This window comes from Amborella trichopoda, chromosome 11, assembly GCF_054954075.1.
Source record: "Amborella trichopoda isolate Santa Cruz 75 chromosome 11, AtrichopodaSantaCruz75HAP2 v2.0, whole genome shotgun sequence".
Classification (NCBI taxonomy): domain Eukaryota; kingdom Viridiplantae; phylum Streptophyta; class Magnoliopsida; order Amborellales; family Amborellaceae; genus Amborella; species Amborella trichopoda.
This window is the reverse complement of record NC_142346.1, coordinates 48640870-48661319: the sequence shown is the minus strand read 5'-3', so window position 1 is coordinate 48661319 and position 20450 is coordinate 48640870. Positions and strand designations below refer to the sequence as shown.

Here is a 20450-nt window from a genome sequence, read left to right as displayed (position 1 = left end):
CCTACTTGTCTCTCTCTTTTTCTATCATCTATTTCAGTTGTGATCTACTATGGATTATGCTTCATTTAGGGACAGCACCCATTCACATTGTTGTCATTTATCAGGTGCTGATGATCTCCGAAGGAATTTTGAAGATGCCTTTCACCGAAACATTCCCTCTTGCAAAGATTAGAGAAAAAGAGATTGTTTGATTCTGCAGGGGAACATGTACTTTCACTTTCTTGGCTGAACCCTATCTGGGAGGAGTTTTAGGATCTTAAATTTTAGGGATGTAATCTCCTCAACAAGACACCAACTTCACACTAAACAACGGAAAAAAAAAAAACTAGTCACCAATTCATACCAAAAAAGGAAAAAAAAAAGAGGCCCCATGCCATAACATGCTTAGATAGCTAGAAGAGGTGGTACACACTGATGGCTGGATTTTCAACATAGAACATTGAATTTTTGGACTGTCGGATTGAAGTGTAGTCGAATTCACCAGTACTTTCTTCTCTTTTTTGAAGATACCTTCCCCTCTTTAAAATACTTTCTGGTTATTATAAAGTGGATACCAAAATTTCAGGTCCAAAAAACATTCACCAAATCATTAAAAAATATGCCATGTGGACTCGCAGAACTTCTCAAAGGAACAAATTCATTGCTCTCTGAGTGAGAGAGAGACTTGATTAAAAAAAATGCGTTTGAATAAAAATAAAGCAAAACGAAAAAATTATTTGAAGGTGAAAGTTGCAAAATTACAAGAAAGAGGAGAGCTACTACACTCGGATGAATTCCCATGTCTTTATATCTAAATAACAGATATATTAAACAGTCCATCTAACCTTTTTTTTTTTTTTTGTATCGCCAATGATCCTTGCAGTAGAGGCGTTGCATTATTAGATCACCAATAATCCTTACAAGAGCAATGACCATCCTTGAACAGATGGAACCTATTATTGTCCCTCACAAGGATTTCCCTTCCAACCACCTTGGACATCAATTTGATAGCACCATGGCAATCTCCACACACTCTAAGGTTCTTCATAACTCTTATGGGCACCCCTGCCTCCAAAGCAATCAATCCAAAAGCAATGGCCAACTTCTCACTGTGAGTCCCCACCAATTCTTCCTTCTCTTCTTCCTCAACATCTCTTAAGACAGAACTCTTATCAGGCACATAACCCCTCCTCCTCAATTCCATCATAAGCTCCTCCAGAACCTTGTAAATCTCCTTCAACTCCGGGTGCGAGCAATCACCGGCGATGAACTGGTGAATTTTGCCCCTGAATTCGACCCAACTACATGCCTGAGTCTTCCTTATTCCTTTCGCTCTCATCATAGTCCTCACTCTCTCTACATCCTCCCATCTCCTTGCCGCTGCATACATGTTAGAGAGAAGTACATAATTGCCAGGATTATCAGGCTCTAACCTGAAAAGCTCAGCTGCCACCTTCTCTCCAATCTCTATGTCTCTATGCATTCGACAAGCATTTAAAAGTGCTCCATAAACTCCAGCATGAGCGTTCACAGGCATCTTCTTGATGAGGGTTTCGGCGTCTCGAAGCCGCCCTACTCGCCCAAGAAGATCTACCATGCATGCATAATGATCCACCGATGGTTCACCTATCGACTGGAACAAAGAGCATCCTTCTTGTACTAAACCAGCATGGCTACAAGCAGTGAGCACTCCAATATAAGTGACGCTGTCAGGTTCGATTCCTCTCTCGTTCATCACATGAAACAGCTCAAGCGCCTCTGTCCCATGGCCATGTTGGGCAAACCCTGCAATGAGCGCGTTGTAAGAGACCACATCTCTCTCAGGCATTTCGTCGAAAAAGACTCTACAAGCCTCTTCCATGCTCCCACACTTTGAGTACATATGTATCATGGAATTGTATCCTTTGAGGCTCAATCTTATCTTACTGGTACCAATTGTTTCTCTTACCCAATTCGCTAGATCCAGTGCTCCCAAATGACCACAAGCCGAAATAACACTCACCATCGTCACTTCATCTGGTCCAACTCTGGCCCGTTCTACCATCTCTTTAAACAATTCGATGGCCAGGGACCATAGTCCATTTTGCGCATACCCTGCAATCATCGAATTCCATGATACCACAGTCCTATTGGGCATCTTGTCAAAGAGCTCACGGGCAGAACACAAATTTCCATTTCTCGAATACCCTGAAATCATGGCATTCCAGGAGAAGGAATTCTTATGAGTCATGGCATCAAAGAGCTCTCTCGCTTTCTCCAGGCTACCACACTTGCAGTACATGTCAACCATGGCTGTCTTCACAAAGCAATTAGGCTTCACCCCACATTGATCAACGAACCCAATGATCCATTCAGCAAGCTCGGGGTCACCATGCTTCGAGCATGCAGATACCACGGTGGCCAAGGTGGTCTCATTAGGTGGAACCTCTCTCCTCATAACCATATCTCGAAAGAGCTCTATTGCTTCATTGACAAATCCTTTTTGCGCATAACCAGAGAGCATTGCATTCCATGAAACTACTGTACGATTTGGCATCTTATCAAAGAAGCGGTCTCGAGCCAAGCTCAATTGACCACATTTTGCATAGGCTGAAAGCATGGCTGTCCAGGAAACCGCTGTGCGTTCAGGCATGGAATCGAACAACTTTTGGGCATTTTTGAGGTCTTGGACTCGAGCATATGCGGAGATCATGGAATTCCAGTCAGGTGGGGTTCTTTGGTGCATTTCATCGAACACTTGGCGTGCGCAGCCTAGAAAGAGAAGGTTAGAATACAAGTTGAGGATGGAGTTCTGGATATTGGGCTTGGCAAAGAGGCCAAGGCGGAGGGCTAGCGCGTGGAGAGAGGCACCGAGAATAGGCAAGAAGAGGAGAGAGGCGGATTTGAGGAGAGGGGGAAGAAGGAAGGGATAGACAGAGAGAGGGTGGGAACGGGGTGGGCAGAGAGAGAATGAGAGGAGGTGGGCGTAGAGAGAGAAAGTGTAGGTAGGGTGGGGGAGTTGAGCGGAGGAAGAGAGAAGATGGGGGAGCCATGAAGTGGTGGGGTCGTGAGGAGAATAGCGAAGGAGATGGGCGTGGGTTTGCTTGAGTGATGAGAGAGAAAGGGGGTTGAGGAGGAGAGAGAGAGAGGTCGGTGGCTTTGATTGGATAAAGGGTGGGGGCATTCTTGAAGAGACATTATCGTGTTGCTTCTTCTTCTGCACCGCGTTTGAGGAATGGCTCTTGAGTTTGAAGAAGGAATGTTACCATATGCTAGAGAGAGAATGTGATATATATTTATATATATATATATATAGAAAGAGGAAGTGAGAGAGAGTGAGGCTCTTTCAAAGACAGACTTCTTTTGTTTTTTTCGTTCTTTTTTTTTGCTCGCTCTCAGGAAAAAAACAAATTTTGTCCCGAAAAGTTACTGGTTTTGCTCTCTCTCTCTCTCTCCCTCAGGGCCGAGAAATTACCTGTTTTGCTCTCTCTGTCTCTCTCCTTCTCTCTCTCGAAGGGATGTGAAACTCTGACACATAGGATATTGCCATTTGAAGAACGAGAAAACCTGCAGTCCTCTGTGTGAGAAACCTTCATTACCATCTTTCCGCACTCTAACAGCGAGGAAAAAGCCCTTCTTTCTTTCTTAGTGAAAGAGAGAGAAAAACCTCCCCTTCAGCTCTGCTTTTCTTTAACCAAGCTGCTCACCTCTCTCTCTCTCTCTCTCATCTAAAAAATGGCCCATTGCCTCCATTTCCAGCAACTAGGCCTCAAAATCCTCTTTTCCTCCTCCAAATCTTTAAATCCTTCACCAATTCCAATTAGAAGACGAGCTCTTCAGTTCCTCCTCAGTAATACTGGCTGCGGTAATTTGAGGGCCTTTTCTTCTTCTTTAAATAATAAATACATACAGTTAACAGATCATGAGCTCATGGCTCAATGTGAGATGGACACTTTCAAGGCCTCTGGTCCAGGAGGCCAGCATCGCAACAAGCGAGAGAGCGCAGTAAGGATCAAGCACCTACCCACTGGAATCATTGCACAGGTAATACACTTTCCTCAGTTACACAACTCTCGCTCACTACTAATCTTTGATATAGAATTTGTTGGGTGTTCGCTTTGTCAAGAATTGGGGTGCCTTTCTTTTGATTCCCTCCAAATTCTCTCTTTCTAGTTGAGCAGATCTTTTTGTAATAAATAAGAAATCGATGGATTTTTTACTTTTTCGAGAATTTGGGTGCCTTTCTTTCTATTCCCTGCAAATTCTCTCTTTCTAGTTGAACAGCACGTTTGATGAGAAGTTAATGCATTTGGATTTGGTATGTGCATGGCCGTGCTTGAAATGTAGAATTCAATGGCAAGATTCAACTATGAATGTTGAATGGAATGAAATTTAGAAGCCATGGAATGGCATTTGCTTCTAAAAATCTGTAAAAACCTTATTTTGGTTGCTTGAGCTTGAATCTATGCACAAAGGCAAACAAGTCCATTCCAGTTTGAGAAATATGCAAGTTTTCTAGTTAGATAAATAATAAATGTTTCTAGTTAGATGAATAATAATATTATTCAGTTGGAGATGGTACTTGGTTCATGCTCTCATAATGTAGAATCCCATGCTGATTGCTTTTTCTATCTGCTTGACATATTGAATTTGAATGACATTTAGGAATTGACAGAAGGGATAGGTGGTTAGGGCGGATGGTGCCACAAGATAACATCTTGAGTTATATTCCTATCACGAGTAGGGGATCTTCACTCCACTGAACTACCAAAAGAAAAGAACATGAAATACATTTGTTTTTTATGAATAGGGACCCTTCTTTGCACTTTTTCAAAGTTTCTATTATTATTTTTTTTTTTCATCAAAGAAAATATTTATTACTAAAATAAAATTACAAAAAAACAAAAACAAAAACAACGATCAGAGACGTAAAGACAACATCTCAAGATTCCAACACTGAAACTGCACCAACGTTCAGTGATTCTTGAAGCACCTCTTCATTGGCAAGGGTATTAGCCTCCTACATAGCTCCCCCAAGAATATGCACAAAGGTCACATTCTTAGTGTCGCAAATGTCGAAGATCTCACCAAATACCATTGCCAACCTTTATGGAATAGACGGTGCCTTGGGAGCCTATCTTATGACACTGAAACAATCCCCTTCTACTGCTAATAAACTCCTTAACTGGACAGAACATATCCCTAGACCTGTAAGCAATGCACAAAGCCTTCACTAATGTAGAATCACATATTCCCAGTTGGCCTAAATGGCTTCTAAGCTTCCCACCTTCTTCACCTCTAAAAGTTTCATCATACCTGTCAGTCCCGGATTACCTGGTGAACGTCCATTAGAAGTTACCCTCATAGTGCTCTTCATCGGTGCAATTCAAACTGTCCTAAGTTGAAGGGTTGACCTAATAAGCAGAAAATCTTACTGTCCTTGACTAAGTCAATGGGCTTGAAACCTTGAAATTCTAGTCGAAGCAAAGCCCATGAGATCAACTATTCCTAGTCCTGTGGACCAACTAGTGCACCCTTTGATCCCCAAAAGTCTGAGAGTTCCGCTCTTTTAAAATGCACCTTATAATAGCCATAATGCTCAACTGCCATAGACTCTCCCCCTAGGTGGGATTGCCATAGAGATGCACCTCATCATAAGGTCATACACAGAAGCTGGGTTCACCCATTTCCTGCCAAGGAGGTTAAAAACATAGGCCCATATGGTAATAGCATACCTCCAATGGATAAGGTGGCTTGCCATTTCCTTCTCAGCTTGGCACAGATGTGCATCCCGCCTTTGAAGGCAGCCAATCATCAATATGCTCTTCCAACATATGAACCATCCAAAGGCTGAAACCAGGAGTGGAGCATGGACTCTCTAACCAACCTTTAGACGGGGTATGTGGCCAACAACTGATAGAATCCTATAAAAAGATCAGTAGTAGAGCATCCTCGACCATACCCACTCCGCACCTGTCTATCCACCCCTTGCATCAGCACATAAACATCTTCCAACTCATACAAGAATCCCTATGAAAATTTGGTCACCATCTCACCATCTTCAAAGTTCTAGTTCTGATTGTATAGTTTACCAATAGTAGTAAGGTCTGTGGTTCATTTAGTTGTTGCCAACCATGGTAGTAGTTGCGGAACTACTGGGTCGGGAGAGGACAACCAGTTGTTCCTGCTCCTCTTTCTTCACTTGGTTCATTTTTGGGTTTTAGAACTTGATTGGGGATCCTTGATGGTGCTGTTCTAAATATACACTGTTCTGCTCACTTGCTTCTAAGAATGTGTGGTACATTTCTTTTGTTCTTTATGAGTTCTTGTTGTATGAGATATGGTCATGCCCTAGAATGTGTGCAGGTAATGTCCTAGATGTTCTATTTTTGTGGGATATATCTATAGGTACGATTTGATGATGATTCCTTTAATCTCAATTTTTTTTTTTTTCCCTTCATACTTTAGTCTCAATGTTCTGAATGTGGAATTGGTAAGTCCGCCCTTGCTTTCCTTATCTGCAAGTTCTGGTTCTAGTAAACACTTCAATGGATTGTTCAATGAAAATGATTTTCATGTCAGGAAGGAATAGAGGGACTACAAGCACAAGAATTACAATGCATCTAATTGGGTTGTTCAATGAAAGATTTTAATTTCAGGAAGGAAAAAGGGATTATGAGAACTAGAATCAAGAAACGTGAAATACGAACATCAGTAAACATACAAATCAACTAAATACCTTGAGATATTAAAAGCAAAGTTGTGTTTGCATTGGAGGCCAGCACAGCCGATGTTATAAAATTCTGGGTTAACACTGCAATATTGGTCTCATGCTAATAATCTGGGACCACAACTTAATGAAGCATATGTATACATTATGCTCAATGAGTGCACATAGAGAAAGATCTACATGAGTAGGACTCACCTAGTGCTCAATAACGGAAGACCTTCAATGGGGACTACTAAAATGCCTTTGATCTATTCCCTGCCATTGAGATCTTCCCTTGTAATTAAGCATACTAATTGATGCTTTTGATGTTTTTCCATCCGTGGTAACTTGATTGATGAAACCTATAATTAGAAAAAAAAAAAAACTCATTGTGGGTAAAACTTGTCATTAAAGATATATCCATGGCATTATATGTATCTCACCTTAAAGGAAGATATGTTTTTTTCACTACAGGCTGTTGAGGATCGTTCACAGCATAAAAACCGGGTATCAGCCTTAGCTCGTTTACGCACTCTGTTGGCTCTTAAAGGTTCACTTTCATGACATGCATTTGGATTTTCTGTTGCAGTAACTAATAAGCTGTAATTTGTATTTGTTCTGCTTGCATCGACAGAAAATACCTTGTTTCTTAAGTTAGTTGGTTGCACATCATGATTTTACTATCTGTACAGGTTTTTTCTTCGTCTTGCCTCCGTAATATTATGGATCAGTGATGCATGAGATTGAGTGTTTGAGACTATGGTTTCCATTTTATGGAAGTATGGTATTGAGGTCAAAGAGTACTTGAACTTGAACCTACCACACGAGATGAAACTTAGAAAGACTTGCCATTCTGAAAGCTTGAAATCGAGAGCGACAGAGAGAAGTCTCAATGCTTGCATCCCTCCTCTATCATGAGGGGAACAGAAATGGAAAGGCAGATAGTTACCGGGAACAGGAGCGAGGGGAGCTCTAGGATCAGAAGAGGGAATGCAGAAGCGAGGGAAGTTCGAAGATCCATGGTTGAGAGAATGAGTTCCGCACATCATGAGGCAAAGGGACCAAGATCCCTAACAGTAAGGGAGTGTTCCACAACTTCCCAAGAGCAACTGCTAAACTGAATAGGATTGCGGGCCATCGAGCATCGGGTTGAGGTTCCCAAAGATCAGTTATCGATGTTATTCTAGTTCAGAAGCAGATTCTATTGAACAATTATTTAAGAAAGTTTCACTCCAAAAAGCTATTCATGTGGGTCCATTACAAAAATTGTACCCTCGACTATCGATTGATGATTGTATAGAGAGAGATTATTTTCGAAAAGAAATGCTACGAAATAAGTTTTCCTTTGAAAAGGAAAGACAAAGAAAAAGGAGGAATGACATTACCATAGATAATGCTCAATAGCTCTAGTGGCTCAAGAACATATAGAAGAGAGAGACTTCACATTCCAAGCATATATGTTATTTCATCATCCATAAGGCAACCCCATGAGTGACTCAATTTGGATGACTAACACTCAAGCGATAGAAGTCCTTCAAGAGGTAGACAGGACCCAATGAATCAGCCCCATTGAAATTAAGCCTACTGATCGTGATCGCATTCCTTGATTAGTACCACAACTCAAATATCTTTTCTACCTCCTTCCATTAATTCCCTCTCTTTCTGCCATCTCTTGTAATGCAGGAAGGAAAGGTGGAAATTATATCCACCTTTTCCTCAAATCACAAACAAGCAAATCAGCAATAAGGGTAAACATGGCTGTAAATCAATCCAGGAGAAGAAGAAGTCCCATCTTCTTTTTATAAAATAAATTTCACTCAAAATAACATGAGCTTTAAATTTCACTCAAAAATAACATAAGCTTCCTAAAATTTGACATCCAACCTTTTATAAGCCTATGAAACCCTACAATTAACCTGAGATCCAAGTAACGTTTTAAACTCTAAAATAGCTCTAAATAATACTAAAATTCCAGAAATACCCCTGAAACAATAACACATGAACAGTACCTATGAATAGTACCCCATAAATATTAACCAAGGAATAATAAATATAAATATAAAAAAATCCTAGTATCCCTAAAAAACTGAAAAACCTAAAAAATAAGTCCTAAAACTAAGATTAAAATATACATCTTTTGACATTGAATAGAAATTAAAAATAACAACAATTTTGTCATGCATATATTGTCTTTCTTTGAAACTAGTCACAAGTGGTGATTCACAAGGTGTGTAAAGTTGTAAACCGTAAAATATGTAAGAAATCAAGGCCCTTCAAAAGTTTGTATATGAAACTAAAAAAGGTACTGGTAAAACTCACCTCCAGAGTAGAATATACTTGATGCCATGTTGTGGAATCATGGTTCCAGTTACTCATGGAACCCTGATTGGCATAGGGATATGGATCCCATTAACTTAGGATTTGGTTCTTCAATTTCCCGGATCGATATCTCTGAATCAAGAAAATGCTGGAATTAAGATCTCGCGTTTCGGAGCGCGGGATCGAGCTTCCGAGCAACCCCCTCCTTAGAAGATCTTGGTAAATATTAAACTATCAGAAAAACCCTTGAATGAGATAGAAAAAACCAAAGAGCAAGGAGCTAGAAGAGAGAAAATCCAATGGAGAGGAGGAAAACCTGAGAGGATAGAGAAAATCCACGAGTATGAAAAGAAAGAGGAAAATTGACCTGAAGTTGGCCGGAATCTTGTTGAAGAAGAGTTTGAGAGTAGAGCAAGAGAGCGAGATTGGGAAAAAAATTACTATAAATCTCTCTCTCTCTCTCTTAATTTCTATACAAAACTTAACCCTTAAGCTTTGATTTTACTATTTTACCCTGACGTATTTTTAATATGACAAAAAAACCACCTTTTTCTTATTATCATCATCATCATTATTTTATCATTTTCCCAAATAATTGGGGTCGGCTACATGAATCCTAATTCTCCATTCTGTTCTATTAAATGTCATATCTTCAGTGAGGCTATAAGTCCCCATATCTCTTCGGACTACTTCCAACCACGTCCTTTTGGGCCTACCCCTTGCCGTTTTCAGTCCGTCCACTTGAACTAATTCGCACTTCTTGATAGGTGTTCTTCTTGTCTTGCTGTTCATCCATCTCAACATCCTCATTTCTGATACACTCACTCTATGGGTATAATGTTTTTCGTCCGGCTCATAGAGCAAAGTTGGTCTTACTGCTATCCTATAGAATTTGCCCTTCAGCTTCGTTGGTATATGGCGACCACATAAAATTCCAGTTGCACATCTCCACTTCGCCCATCCAGCTCTAATTTTGTGTGTCATTTTTCTTGGTCTCTCTATTTTCCTAGATTATCGACCCAAAATATCGAAAGTGCGATCTTTTTTGTACTACCTGGACGTCAATCTTAACTACTTCCTCGTCTCTACTCCTATTATTACTAAACTTGCACTCCATATACTCTATCTTAGTCCGATTAATTTTAAAACCTTTGGATTCTAGTGCATCCCTCCAAAGTTCTAACTTTGAGTTGATGTCATTTCGTGTCTCATCAATCAAAATTATGTCATCTGCGAACAACATGCACCACGGTACCTTATCCTGTAGGTACTTAGTTAAGTCTTCCATAATTAAGACAAAGAAATACGAGCTCAATGTTGATCCTTGATGTAGGCCTATTGTTATTGAAAACTCACTCGTCTCTCCACTAGTTGTTCGTACACTAGTTACCGCTCTATCGTACATAGCTCTCAACAAGTCGATGTTGTATCTAAAGATGCCTTTCTTTTCTAACACCCGCGAAATCAAATCTCGAGGGACACTATCATAAGCTTTGTCTAGATCAATAAATACTATGTGGAGGTCTTTTCTCTTCGTCCTAAACTTCTCAATCAGTTGTTTAAATAGAAAAATAGCCTCAGTTGTTGACCTTCTTGGCATAAAACCAAATTGGTTTTTAGATACACTCATTTCATGCCTTAATCGTTGCTCAATGACTCTCTCCCAGAGCTTCATAGTATGGCTCATAAGCTTGATCTCTCGATAGTTTGCACAATTCTATATGTCTCCTTTGTTCTTGTAAATAGGTACCACAATACTTTTCCTCCATTCATCAGGCATTTTCATTGTTCTCAACATCTTGTTGAACAGTTTCGTCAGCCAATTAATGCCAATTTTCCCCACGCACTTTCAAACCTCTATCGGGATACCACCTTTTTCTTCTTATGAAAACAAAAAAGATGGGGTAAAAAACATATTTTCTACCCTCAGTATGAACCGGCAGTGCAACTATGAATTGGTAAACCAGCCGGTCTAGTTATTGGACTAGCCGATTCTCCTGTTCATTGCTGGTTCAGACACTTCCCCGGCTCGTTGGCTGAACCGGACCGGAAAGTGACTGGTTCACCGGTCGAACTGGCCAGTCCGGTCCAGTTCTAATATCATTGTACTAAAGGAGTTGGGCAGGGAAGGCTGCGAAAACTTATTTGCAAGTTGGGTGCTAATGACATTCTGACAACAACTTGAGGGGGAGTGTAGACAGATGTAATCCACTAGGGCACATTGTCTTTTATGTATACTTTTGTACCTTACTTATGTTGTATTTATCAGCACTCCATATAAGGATTTAAGTGTGCAATGTAATGTAAATGCTACAAATATAATGTATATGAAATGGTGTTCGGATGGAAGTTGTTCATTACTTTCCTTTTATTTTCTTGTCTTGTTTCTCTCCGTGCATGGGCTGGCACCACTTCAACCATTTCTTATCAAATAATCTAGTAAAACAGTTCTGTTAATAGTCTACTATTTTCTTTACTCTTAGTGGGTTGAGACTGTATCAAATGATTTATAGTTGAATATCTGCATAAGTGTTACATATCCAGCTTAATTTAAGTTCTTATCTTATTGTAAGAACAGTAAGTAATGTCAAGAAGATCATGATATCTAATTGTGGTTCTGTTCCTTTTCAAAGAACAATGAGTAATGTTGAGATGATCCATCTTACGACATAATTTCAAATGATAAAAGAAAGATTTGGCGGGATTGTTGAGATGAATCGCCAATGTGACGTGATTTCTATGCAGTCACTTGAGGCACCTCATGCATCTTTCTTCTTAATATTGCAGCCTTTTGCCATTTCTTATATGCGTGTGTGACTGAGGGAGAAATCAACAAACATGACAAGCCCATGTATATTAAGTGTTGTGACATTTCCTTTGGGAGAGAGGGCAACACATTTTTATATGTTTTTCCTGTTAATGAAACACTTTAAGGTATGTTAGATACGTCATCTATTCCTCACAGTCATTCTGAAAAAGAGAAACTTTTTTTTGGCTATTTAGCGGGGGGGGGGGGGGGGGGGGTTTACAGGACTGTACCATTGTATTAATTTATGTGAAAACTTTACAGTTGAGAACTTGAAGGTAATATTTACAGTGGACCTCGCTTAATATTCTTGGTTCTCACTCTATATAGATAGTGATCACATTACATTTACTCTTATCTCACTAAGGTCAATTGGGAATTTGTATTTCCCATTCATATATGCTTTTCTCTTGCATTCTTTTGGAGAGATTATATTTTCTACCTGGATGCTATTTTGAATTTTCCATGCGACCTCACTCAGTACTCCTGGAATGGTGTGATGACGATCTTTTACCTGCTGATCTCTTGCTTGCCAAATGACCTATATTCTAGAGTTCCATATGGTGCTCCTCCAAAGATATCCTCTTCCCATTAATCGTGTCTGTATGGAATGGCTTTCCTAGCTAATTCCCATCCGGTTTAGCTAGTAAGGACTCTTATGTCTATCATATCAATTAGCGGCATGTTTTGAACTTAATGAGCCAGTGTGCTTTACAGATTTTAGATGCTGTAGGAATTTCAAGTGCCATAAAGTAATTTATTTTCTGATTTTGTTTTGGGAAACATTTATCTAGAGCTGAGGCTCTAAACAATCAAATTAGAGCCTACATCAAAAATTTCACTAGAAGAGGTTGTTTTGATGTCCAAATATCCTCAAATTGATCATCTCGACATCAAGATGCATGGACACGAAAAAAAAATGGATTTCAAGTTTTGGAAATAGTGTATTTTGTAACGTATTTTTGGACCGTCAATTTTGAAGATTTTCAGGTTTTTATAGATCTGTCGATCTACACTATTTTTTAAGCTTTAAAGTTTTTAAATAAAGATGAAAATATATTTTTAGGCCATCACAAAGATTTTCAGCATTGAGACCACATTTCTCAACACTATTTGAAGGTAGGCTCTGATTTGATTGTTCAGAGCCTAGGCTCTATACAAACCGCACCCTTTTGTTTTTTGGCCCAGTGACAGAACTCATATCGTCTTCTTACAAGATCTCTGAAAAAAATTGTCTTACGAGAAATTGTTTCTTTTGAAATTAGTCAGGAATGCGATAAACCTTGATGGTTATGAGCCTCCACTGGAGCTTCTACGAATACTTCCTGAAAAGTCGACAATAAGAGGACCAGATGTTGGTCCCCAGATTGGACCAAATAATGCAAAGTTTGCACTGGTATGCTTGGAATTTAGTTGGAAAGTCAAAATGCTATTATAGTCTATAATTCTAATGCTTTGGTTTTTATAGATATAATTGACAAGTCTATATATTGTCTGCACTAACAAATTTTTACTCATAGGGCATGCAAGCATTATTGGATCTGATTTTTGCTGTTGATGGCTCTATCTCAGATGCGGCTAAATATCTTGGGTACCACTTAATTGTGTGCTGAAATTGCTCTTATTTAACACTATGCTAGTTGCCTACATTGATATGTTTTTCTGTGCTATTGTATGTAAAATTGTTCTTTAAAGACTTGATGTTATTTCACTAGGAATTACACCACCATCTTCCTATCCTGCTATGTAGTGATCTCCCACCCAGGATCTCTGTCTTGCAACTCATGGTTTAATCTGTATTGTGGCGAGTTGAATGAAATGTGCGTATACCCCAGAACCACAGCTATGTATTTTGAGATCAGAATATCTTATGAACCACAGCTTAACGAAGGCAAAACTTCCCCACATCATGAGAATAATGTTCCCTAGTGTCTGGATCATGGTCTTGCCTAGATATAATACATGGTAAAGATGTGTTAAACTGCTGGATCATGAGCACCGGTTTGGATGCATTTAGATGGCCACCAGATTTAAAGAATTTAAAAAAGATCCCCTGGCTTTGAATTCCTGAAAAAATTGCCAAAATCTGCCTATGGGTTTTCAAGACTCTCTCTCTCACACATACACACACACCCACCCCTACAGACACACACACCCCTACCTAAATGTTGCGTAGTAATTTCGGATTTCCTGTCTCATAACAGAAGAATTATAAAAATAGGTACTTACTTTAAGTTGCTGAAAAAATTGCCAAAACCTGCCCATGAGTTTTCAAGACTCTCTCCCTGACACACACGCACACACCCAGACACCCACCTAACTGTGAAAGAATGTCGGATTCCCTGCCCCGTACCTGAAGAGAGAGAGAGAGGGAGGGGACAGAGGTGGTTATAGGGTTGGGGTGTAACTCAGGGTAGTTACTTTTTAATTAGCCAAGGTTGGGTTTCACTCCCACATGGATAATGAATGCCTTATAATTCTTGATGTTCATGTGTGTATTTTATTTGCCTATTTCGTTGTATCTGTCTAAATGACATGTTACAAGTCTGTATGAACTTAACTTGGTTTTGTTGCTAAACTTATGCAGATTAAGCACTGGCGCTCTATCACGGCTGATACTGTCGGATGATTCCCTTAGAGCGGCAGTCAATGAACTACGAACATCTAAGGTAATATTTCTATCTTTGATTCTGGGGTTTATTTTTAAACATGTAAAACTAAGTTCCATGCATTATGGATTCATGACCAAGATATTTATTTATTTGTGTAAAATATACATTAAAAATTGGAAAGATTTGTATGCAGGTTTATTTTTAAACATGTACTAAAACTAAGTTCCATGCATTATGGATCCATGACCAAGATATTTATATATTTGTGTAAAATATACAAATAAAAATTGGAAAGATTTGTGTGCGGATGTGTCTATGCATGTATCGATGTAATGTGGATTTATTTGTTCATGTAAGTATGTGTTTTTGTTTATGACTTTCTATTGTGACATGTCTATCTATACTATCTTTTGTATAGGAAATCTATAGGGCTGCAGCCCTACTGAAATAAGTTGGGCTGCAGCCCTACTAAAATAAGTTGGGCTGCAGCCTCCTACACGGTCAATTAATTTGAACGGTGTGGATCTTTTAGCATTGGTTTATGAGTATAACCGGGAAATGGGAGGCGCTGGTTGCCCTTCCCATTCATTTTTATTTTCCTTCTAACTTTTTTCCATGGCCTGTATCTCTTCTCCCCCTTATGCAGAAAAGTTAACTATCTTCTAGTAGCACTTTCCCTCTCTCTTTTATCTCGTGGCCAGAAAATCACCTCACGACCCTTTCCAGCATCTAGAAGTGTATATAGTAGCTTGATTTTCTCTGGCATCCCTTCTCAGAGAAACAACTTCTTTAAAAAAACGCAATTCTCTGAACCCCATTTTCTCTCTCTTCCCCTAACTAAATACTCAGAACCCAATCCACTTTCTCTATCAGCCCACTTCTCTATCTACTCCAAAAACTTGGGGTCCTTTAAGAGGGTTGACGATCAATCCTTAGAACAATACAAGGAAGAAATTTGGAATTGAAAGAACCAAACAAATTCAGGAGCACTGAAAATCTAAGAGGCACCAACAAAAATGTCAAACTCTATTTGATAAATATAAGTTCATGGACCCCACAAATTCTTGGGATCTCCTGTGCGATTGCCAAGATTAAAGAACCTGCATTCTTGAACTTATCCTGCATAAAATTTATAAAGATCCTTCAAAAACCAGAAGATTCAAATTAATTTGCCCCTAATTCATGGGTTTTCTTGTTTGTCTCTCTCTGCATACTTCTATGTCCCTCCTCTTCCCATGTACCTGTTTTGGTGCCAAACAATTGTGATTCCTCGCTCTTACCTACTGCTACAGCCACAAAAGATTCATCCTTTCCTTCTTTAAAACCCACCTTTTAATTTTCTCTCTCTAGGTTTCTTGCATGTGCTATCAGCGTGCAGCAAATCATATAAACTCTGTTGCAATGGATGAAAAGTAGAATCCCTTATATTGGGGTTACAGAAGTAGAAGCCAGGAGCATTTTGTGATGGGTCACAGGAAGACGAAGAAATCACTTGAATTAGGGCTAATATTGTTGAGAGAGAAACTTGAGTGTGACGATGGACAGGAATTTACAAAGTGAGGATGTAGAGCGAGAGTGAACAGGGAGTTAAATGGGTGGGAGGGAGATCGGGTGATACAGAGACAAAGTGGATGTGAAATAGCCCAAGGAATCTGAGACCATAGAAAAGTTAGAGAGAGAGTTAGAAAAGACAAAGGCAACCAAGGTACCAGGAGGCCAGTACTACAAATTTTCTTTATTGGGAAGTGAGCAAAATCTGTACCATCAAAATAGATGAACGGAGCAGAAAGCTACAGCCCAATGTCAACAAATAAAACTGCATCCCTATAGAAACCGCATCCTTTGTATATGTGTGCATATTGGGTATATAATATGCCTGTATTTGTCAACCCCGTTAGCATGTCAAAAAACAAAAAAACAAAACTCTGTGCTTGCATTCCTGTTTGGTGTTCATTATGTGTATGAATATATGCATAGCTACATCCCTTGAGGTTATCCCGCCCTAGGAAGAACTGGGAGAAAGAATAAATATAGTGATAGTTTCTTTGTTGTCAGAAATAGAAGAAGTTGGGTGAAATATGGGGATTGAACACATGCATGGTGGACTCACAATCTACTGCCATACAATATATTTGTTCAGATATGAGTATGCATATCGTATTAGAAGTTTATTATATATGTGCATTAAAATGTTTGGGTGTTTTCTATCTATGCATTCGCTTGTGCGCTTGAGTGCTTGTAACTGTTTGTTTGATTATATTTTTATTTTATATAAGTTTTTATGTCTATAATTATTTCTTTATGCTGGTCTCTATGATTGTATACTGTGTAAAGTGACAAAGAAAACCCAGTTAAGAAACAAAATATACCAAGGGATGTTGATAGAGAGATTTGTTTTTGCATGTATGACATGTTTACATGTGTATGTATAATTGATTGTGTATGTGACCACTTAGAGTTGCACGTATTTAGCCTACTTATAATTTGTCCTGTTTTTATTATTAGTTTCAGGTGAGCTTGTTTATTCTGGTATAAGTCCCTTTTTTTGGGAGGGTGGATGGTTTGTGTATCTGCTGGTGCACACTGGCTTCGCTCGACTCTTATTGTCTGCTTACATAGGAATGACCAACAATTACCATATTTCTTGAGCAGCTTCCTAGAGTAGTAAGGACTTCCCTCTTTCTGTCTTGTGGATAGGCCATATGCTAGAGCATTTTATTTTTGGTTAGAAAGCATGACACTCTTTTTCTTAACATAGTTTTGTTCCCTAAGTTTTTTTTGCCTTATGCAACTGTCATCCAAGGTCTTGATCATAGCAGCCATACTAAAGTCCGATAATTTCTGTATCTATTAGTTAATACATATATGTGTGCATGTGTGTTTGTGTTGGTGTATGTTCCCAAAAGTTGACTGGCTTTAATCATGTCTGTTAAAGCCCTCAATTGCCTTTCCTTGCGCAAGATTTAAGAATTGTGTCCAACCATAACAACCAAATTGAGGCCAACATGGTGGCTCGCCATAGGAACAATCCAATGGCAGGTAGTGGTGGACAGAAATATCCTGAAAATAGATGTTGGACATTTTGGGCCACACCCAGACCCCTTCAAAATCTCCTAGGATAAAAGCTCAGATCTGGACAGCAACTGGTCACTGGGTAAAAAGAGTTTCCTTTGATCACTATACATAACAAAGGAACATACATAAACACATCTCCACCCAAAAACTTATATATAATAATACAGTTATAAATGTCTGTGTGTGTTCGTCTTTATGTTTGGTAGATGGGGCAGGGATGAGATAGGAAGCATTCAATTGTCTTATGTAGGTAAGAGAGGAAAACAGTATTATATATTGCAGTGCTGGTGTTTTTGTTTGTCTTGATGCTATCCATATCAGTATTGGTATTCTCTTTTTTCTTTTTTTTGAAAGTGTTAACCTTTAATAAAATAGTAAATCAGTATAAAAGACCTTGGCAATCCACAGTAAAGGTTGGATGCTCAAGGGAAGAGAGGCCCAAAAGTGGAATCAAAATTCTCTTTTAAGAGGTTAAAGTGAGACACAACCACCTAGAAAAACAGGTTTATCCACCAAATTGGGTCCAAAAAATAGAAGGCAATAACTAAAAAGCCCAAACAAGTTATAGTCGTCTACCATTGCTGCTGCTTCTTTGGCAAGGGAGTCAGCTGCTTGGTTTCCTTCCCTCCATGTATACATCCACACGACGGACATATTCCTGCAAAGGTATTCAATTTCATCAAACAAGTGGTTCAGATGCCAAGGGGAAGGGGAGGAGGGAAGATTCTGCGCCCAAGAAATTGTGTTCTTGGAGTCTCCCTCGATGAGGAGGGAATGGAATGTAAGTGGAAGGGTTAGTCTGAGGGCTTCTAAGAGTGCCATCACTTCGGCCTCCATGGAATTAGCGTGGCCAATGTGTTTGGAGATAGTTGCCACAGTAGCACCGAGGTGGTCTCTGAGGTTGGCTCCAATGCCTGAAGGACCAGGGTTATCGAGAGAGCACCTTCAAAGTTGAGCTTATGCTTCCCCACAGGTGGAGGTTTCCATCTTGATGCTCGCGGCAATCGCAAGCGATGGAATTGAAGGACGCTGCTCCAATCCTGGTTAAAGGTCGAGGAGGGAACACCGTTGAAGAATTGGTGGTTGGTTGCCCAAAAAATGATTGTGGACTTAAGTTTGTTGAAGACTTTGAGCCAATTTGAGGATGCCCCTCGGAAAATTATGTTGTTCCTCTCGATCCAAAGTGCCCACAAAGCAGCAGCCACCATCGTTTTCCAAAGAAGGATCCCTTCTTTATGTCAAGGGAAAGGTTGGACGGAAGATATGATGGAGGTCACATCTGCCAGTAGCACCCGTTGCACATTGAACAGTCTGAGGATAGCTCCCCAGAGATTGAAGGCATAGGGGCAGTGCAGTAGGAGGTGGTTGTTTGTCTCTTCTTTCAAGAGGCACATGACACACCTATTTGGAATCGGGATCCCTCGTCTTTGTAGCTGATCTACTGTTAGAGCTGTCTGTGAGAGAGCCAGCCACATGAAAATCTTGATTTTTGGTGGTACAGAAGATTTCCAAGAAAGAGGAAACCAAGAAGTCCCCTGATGTTGAAGGACACCAAATGATCTGATCAGGCCCCGATGGTGCTATGAAAAGGGCCTGGAGTTCTACCGCTAGAGTACTGGTATTGTTTCTAGACCAAATTGATCATTTCCATATCAAAGTATTTCCTATCTATATTTTTCTACATATCAACCCCTTACAGAAAGTAGTCGATAGTTCTACCTCCTGGTAAATAAAATTTATAAGTGGTGTGAGTATATAGATTCTTCTTGCAATAGGGAACAGGCTTCCGAGTATTTTCTTGAGTAGAAAATCTCTGACTACACTTTGTCACTGGTTTCCTGTCTTACTCTTGTGCCTCTGCGTTTTGGTCATTGCAGGGTTTGAAGCCTCTCAAGTGAAACTCATTTGTAGAGAGCATTGGAATAAGTAGCATTCAAAGCCTTCAAAAGTAGCATTCAAATCCTTCAAACATATCATTCTAAACTCAATTTATTTATTGTGAAATGTGTTACTTGGACATACCTTTAGAAGGTTTCACTGGCCTATTTTATGATCATTTGATTGTTGTGAAATCTACTAGTCAAACAAGGAATAAGTTTGTATCATTGTTAGAAAAACAGGGTGATCTAACCGCTAACAGTCCAATTAGATCAGAACCGGCCAATGGCCGGTTCCAATTTTGGTGATCAACCGATATTTAAAAACAAATTCTAAAAAATATATATCAATTCTCAAAAATAAAGAATTTGGTACGTAATGCATTTTTTAATATTCTTCCCATTATGGTAAGGATTAAAATTTGTTTTTGTCATTAATACTCACTTTCATTCAAAAATCGATTAATTAAAATTTATTTTTTTCATTAATTTTCAACTTCATTTGAATATGTTTTGTTTTAATCATTCATTGTATGCTTTTTGTATTTTAGTGGATTTTTTTTGTATCTGTTTTTATTTTTTAAAACACTTTTTTTGACTGCCTAAAACTTGCCAGTTAGAACGGTTAAATCGGCTGGTTTACCGGTCAGGCCAGTTAAACCACTTCCGGACCCATGTCCGGTTAACCGTTCTGGTTCGATTTTGTAACCACTGGTTTGTACAAAGTCGCAACCTTCATATAGAATTAAGGTAGTGCCGCTCATTAATTCATTGAAAATGTTTTTTTGATGTTGAAAAACCCTCATCTCTATGTATGAATATGTGAAAAAAATAAAAATTTTGAGTTTTAAAAATAGTGCATCTTGCAACAAATTATCTAAACTATCCATTTTCAAAGGTTTTCATATATTTATATATATTTGATTTGACCCATTTTTGTAGTTTAAAAAATCATAATTAGAGATGAAATGGATTAGATGGTCATCCTAACTATTTTTAACACCAAAGTTATATCTTATGGATAAAATTTAGGGATGCATCTTATTTGGATCGTTTAAAGTTCCAACCTTATACAAGCCCCACCCATAAAAGAT

The 20450-nt window shown here is 39.0% G+C and overlaps 2 protein-coding genes across 5 annotated transcripts; one reads left to right on the top strand and one right to left on the bottom strand.

Annotated features, from left to right (window-relative positions):
• Positions 1-620: 620 nt before the first annotated feature.
• On the bottom strand, positions 621-3265 carry LOC105420164 (pentatricopeptide repeat-containing protein ELI1, chloroplastic). The gene has a single exon (XM_011622751.3). The coding sequence runs from the start codon at positions 3140-3142 to the stop codon at positions 884-886; it is 2259 nt and encodes a 752-aa protein (XP_011621053.3). The 5' UTR covers positions 3143-3265; the 3' UTR covers positions 621-883.
• A 481-nt stretch (positions 3266-3746) lies between these two features.
• LOC18427833 (Class I peptide chain release factor) lies at positions 3747-19596 on the top strand. Of its 4 annotated transcripts, none has more exons than XR_002279890.2 (7): positions 3747-4002; positions 7142-7217; positions 13058-13188; positions 13313-13383; positions 14380-14461; positions 16916-19097; positions 19357-19596. XR_002279890.2 is itself a non-coding variant. In XM_006836878.4 (6 exons), exons 1-6 carry the CDS (start codon positions 3889-3891, stop codon positions 19375-19377), a joined length of 495 nt encoding a protein of 164 aa, XP_006836941.2. In that variant the 5' UTR covers positions 3747-3888; the 3' UTR covers positions 19378-19596. The 4 variants fall into 4 exon arrangements, 1 of the variants encoding a protein (XP_006836941.2); XR_016043861.1 differs by having other exon boundaries at positions 16910-17068; XR_002279889.2 differs by having other exon boundaries at positions 16910-19097.
• The last annotated feature ends 854 nt before the right edge of the window (positions 19597-20450 follow it).

Excerpts from the sequence above, each read along its gene's own strand:
- LOC105420164 (XM_011622751.3), bottom strand. The coding sequence starts at position 3,142 with ATGCCCCCACCCTTTATCCAATCAAAGCCACCGACCTCTCTCTCTCTC.
- LOC18427833 (XM_006836878.4), top strand. The coding sequence starts at position 3,889 with ATGGCTCAATGTGAGATGGACACTTTCAAGGCCTCTGGTCCAGGAGGC. Across the intron at positions 13,384-14,379 it reads GATGCGGCTAAATATCTTGG|ATTAAGCACTGGCGCTCTAT; the intron begins GTACCACTTAAT and ends AAACTTATGCAG. Across the intron at positions 14,462-19,356 it reads ATGAACTACGAACATCTAAG|GGTTTGAAGCCTCTCAAGTG; the intron begins GTAATATTTCTA and ends TGGTCATTGCAG.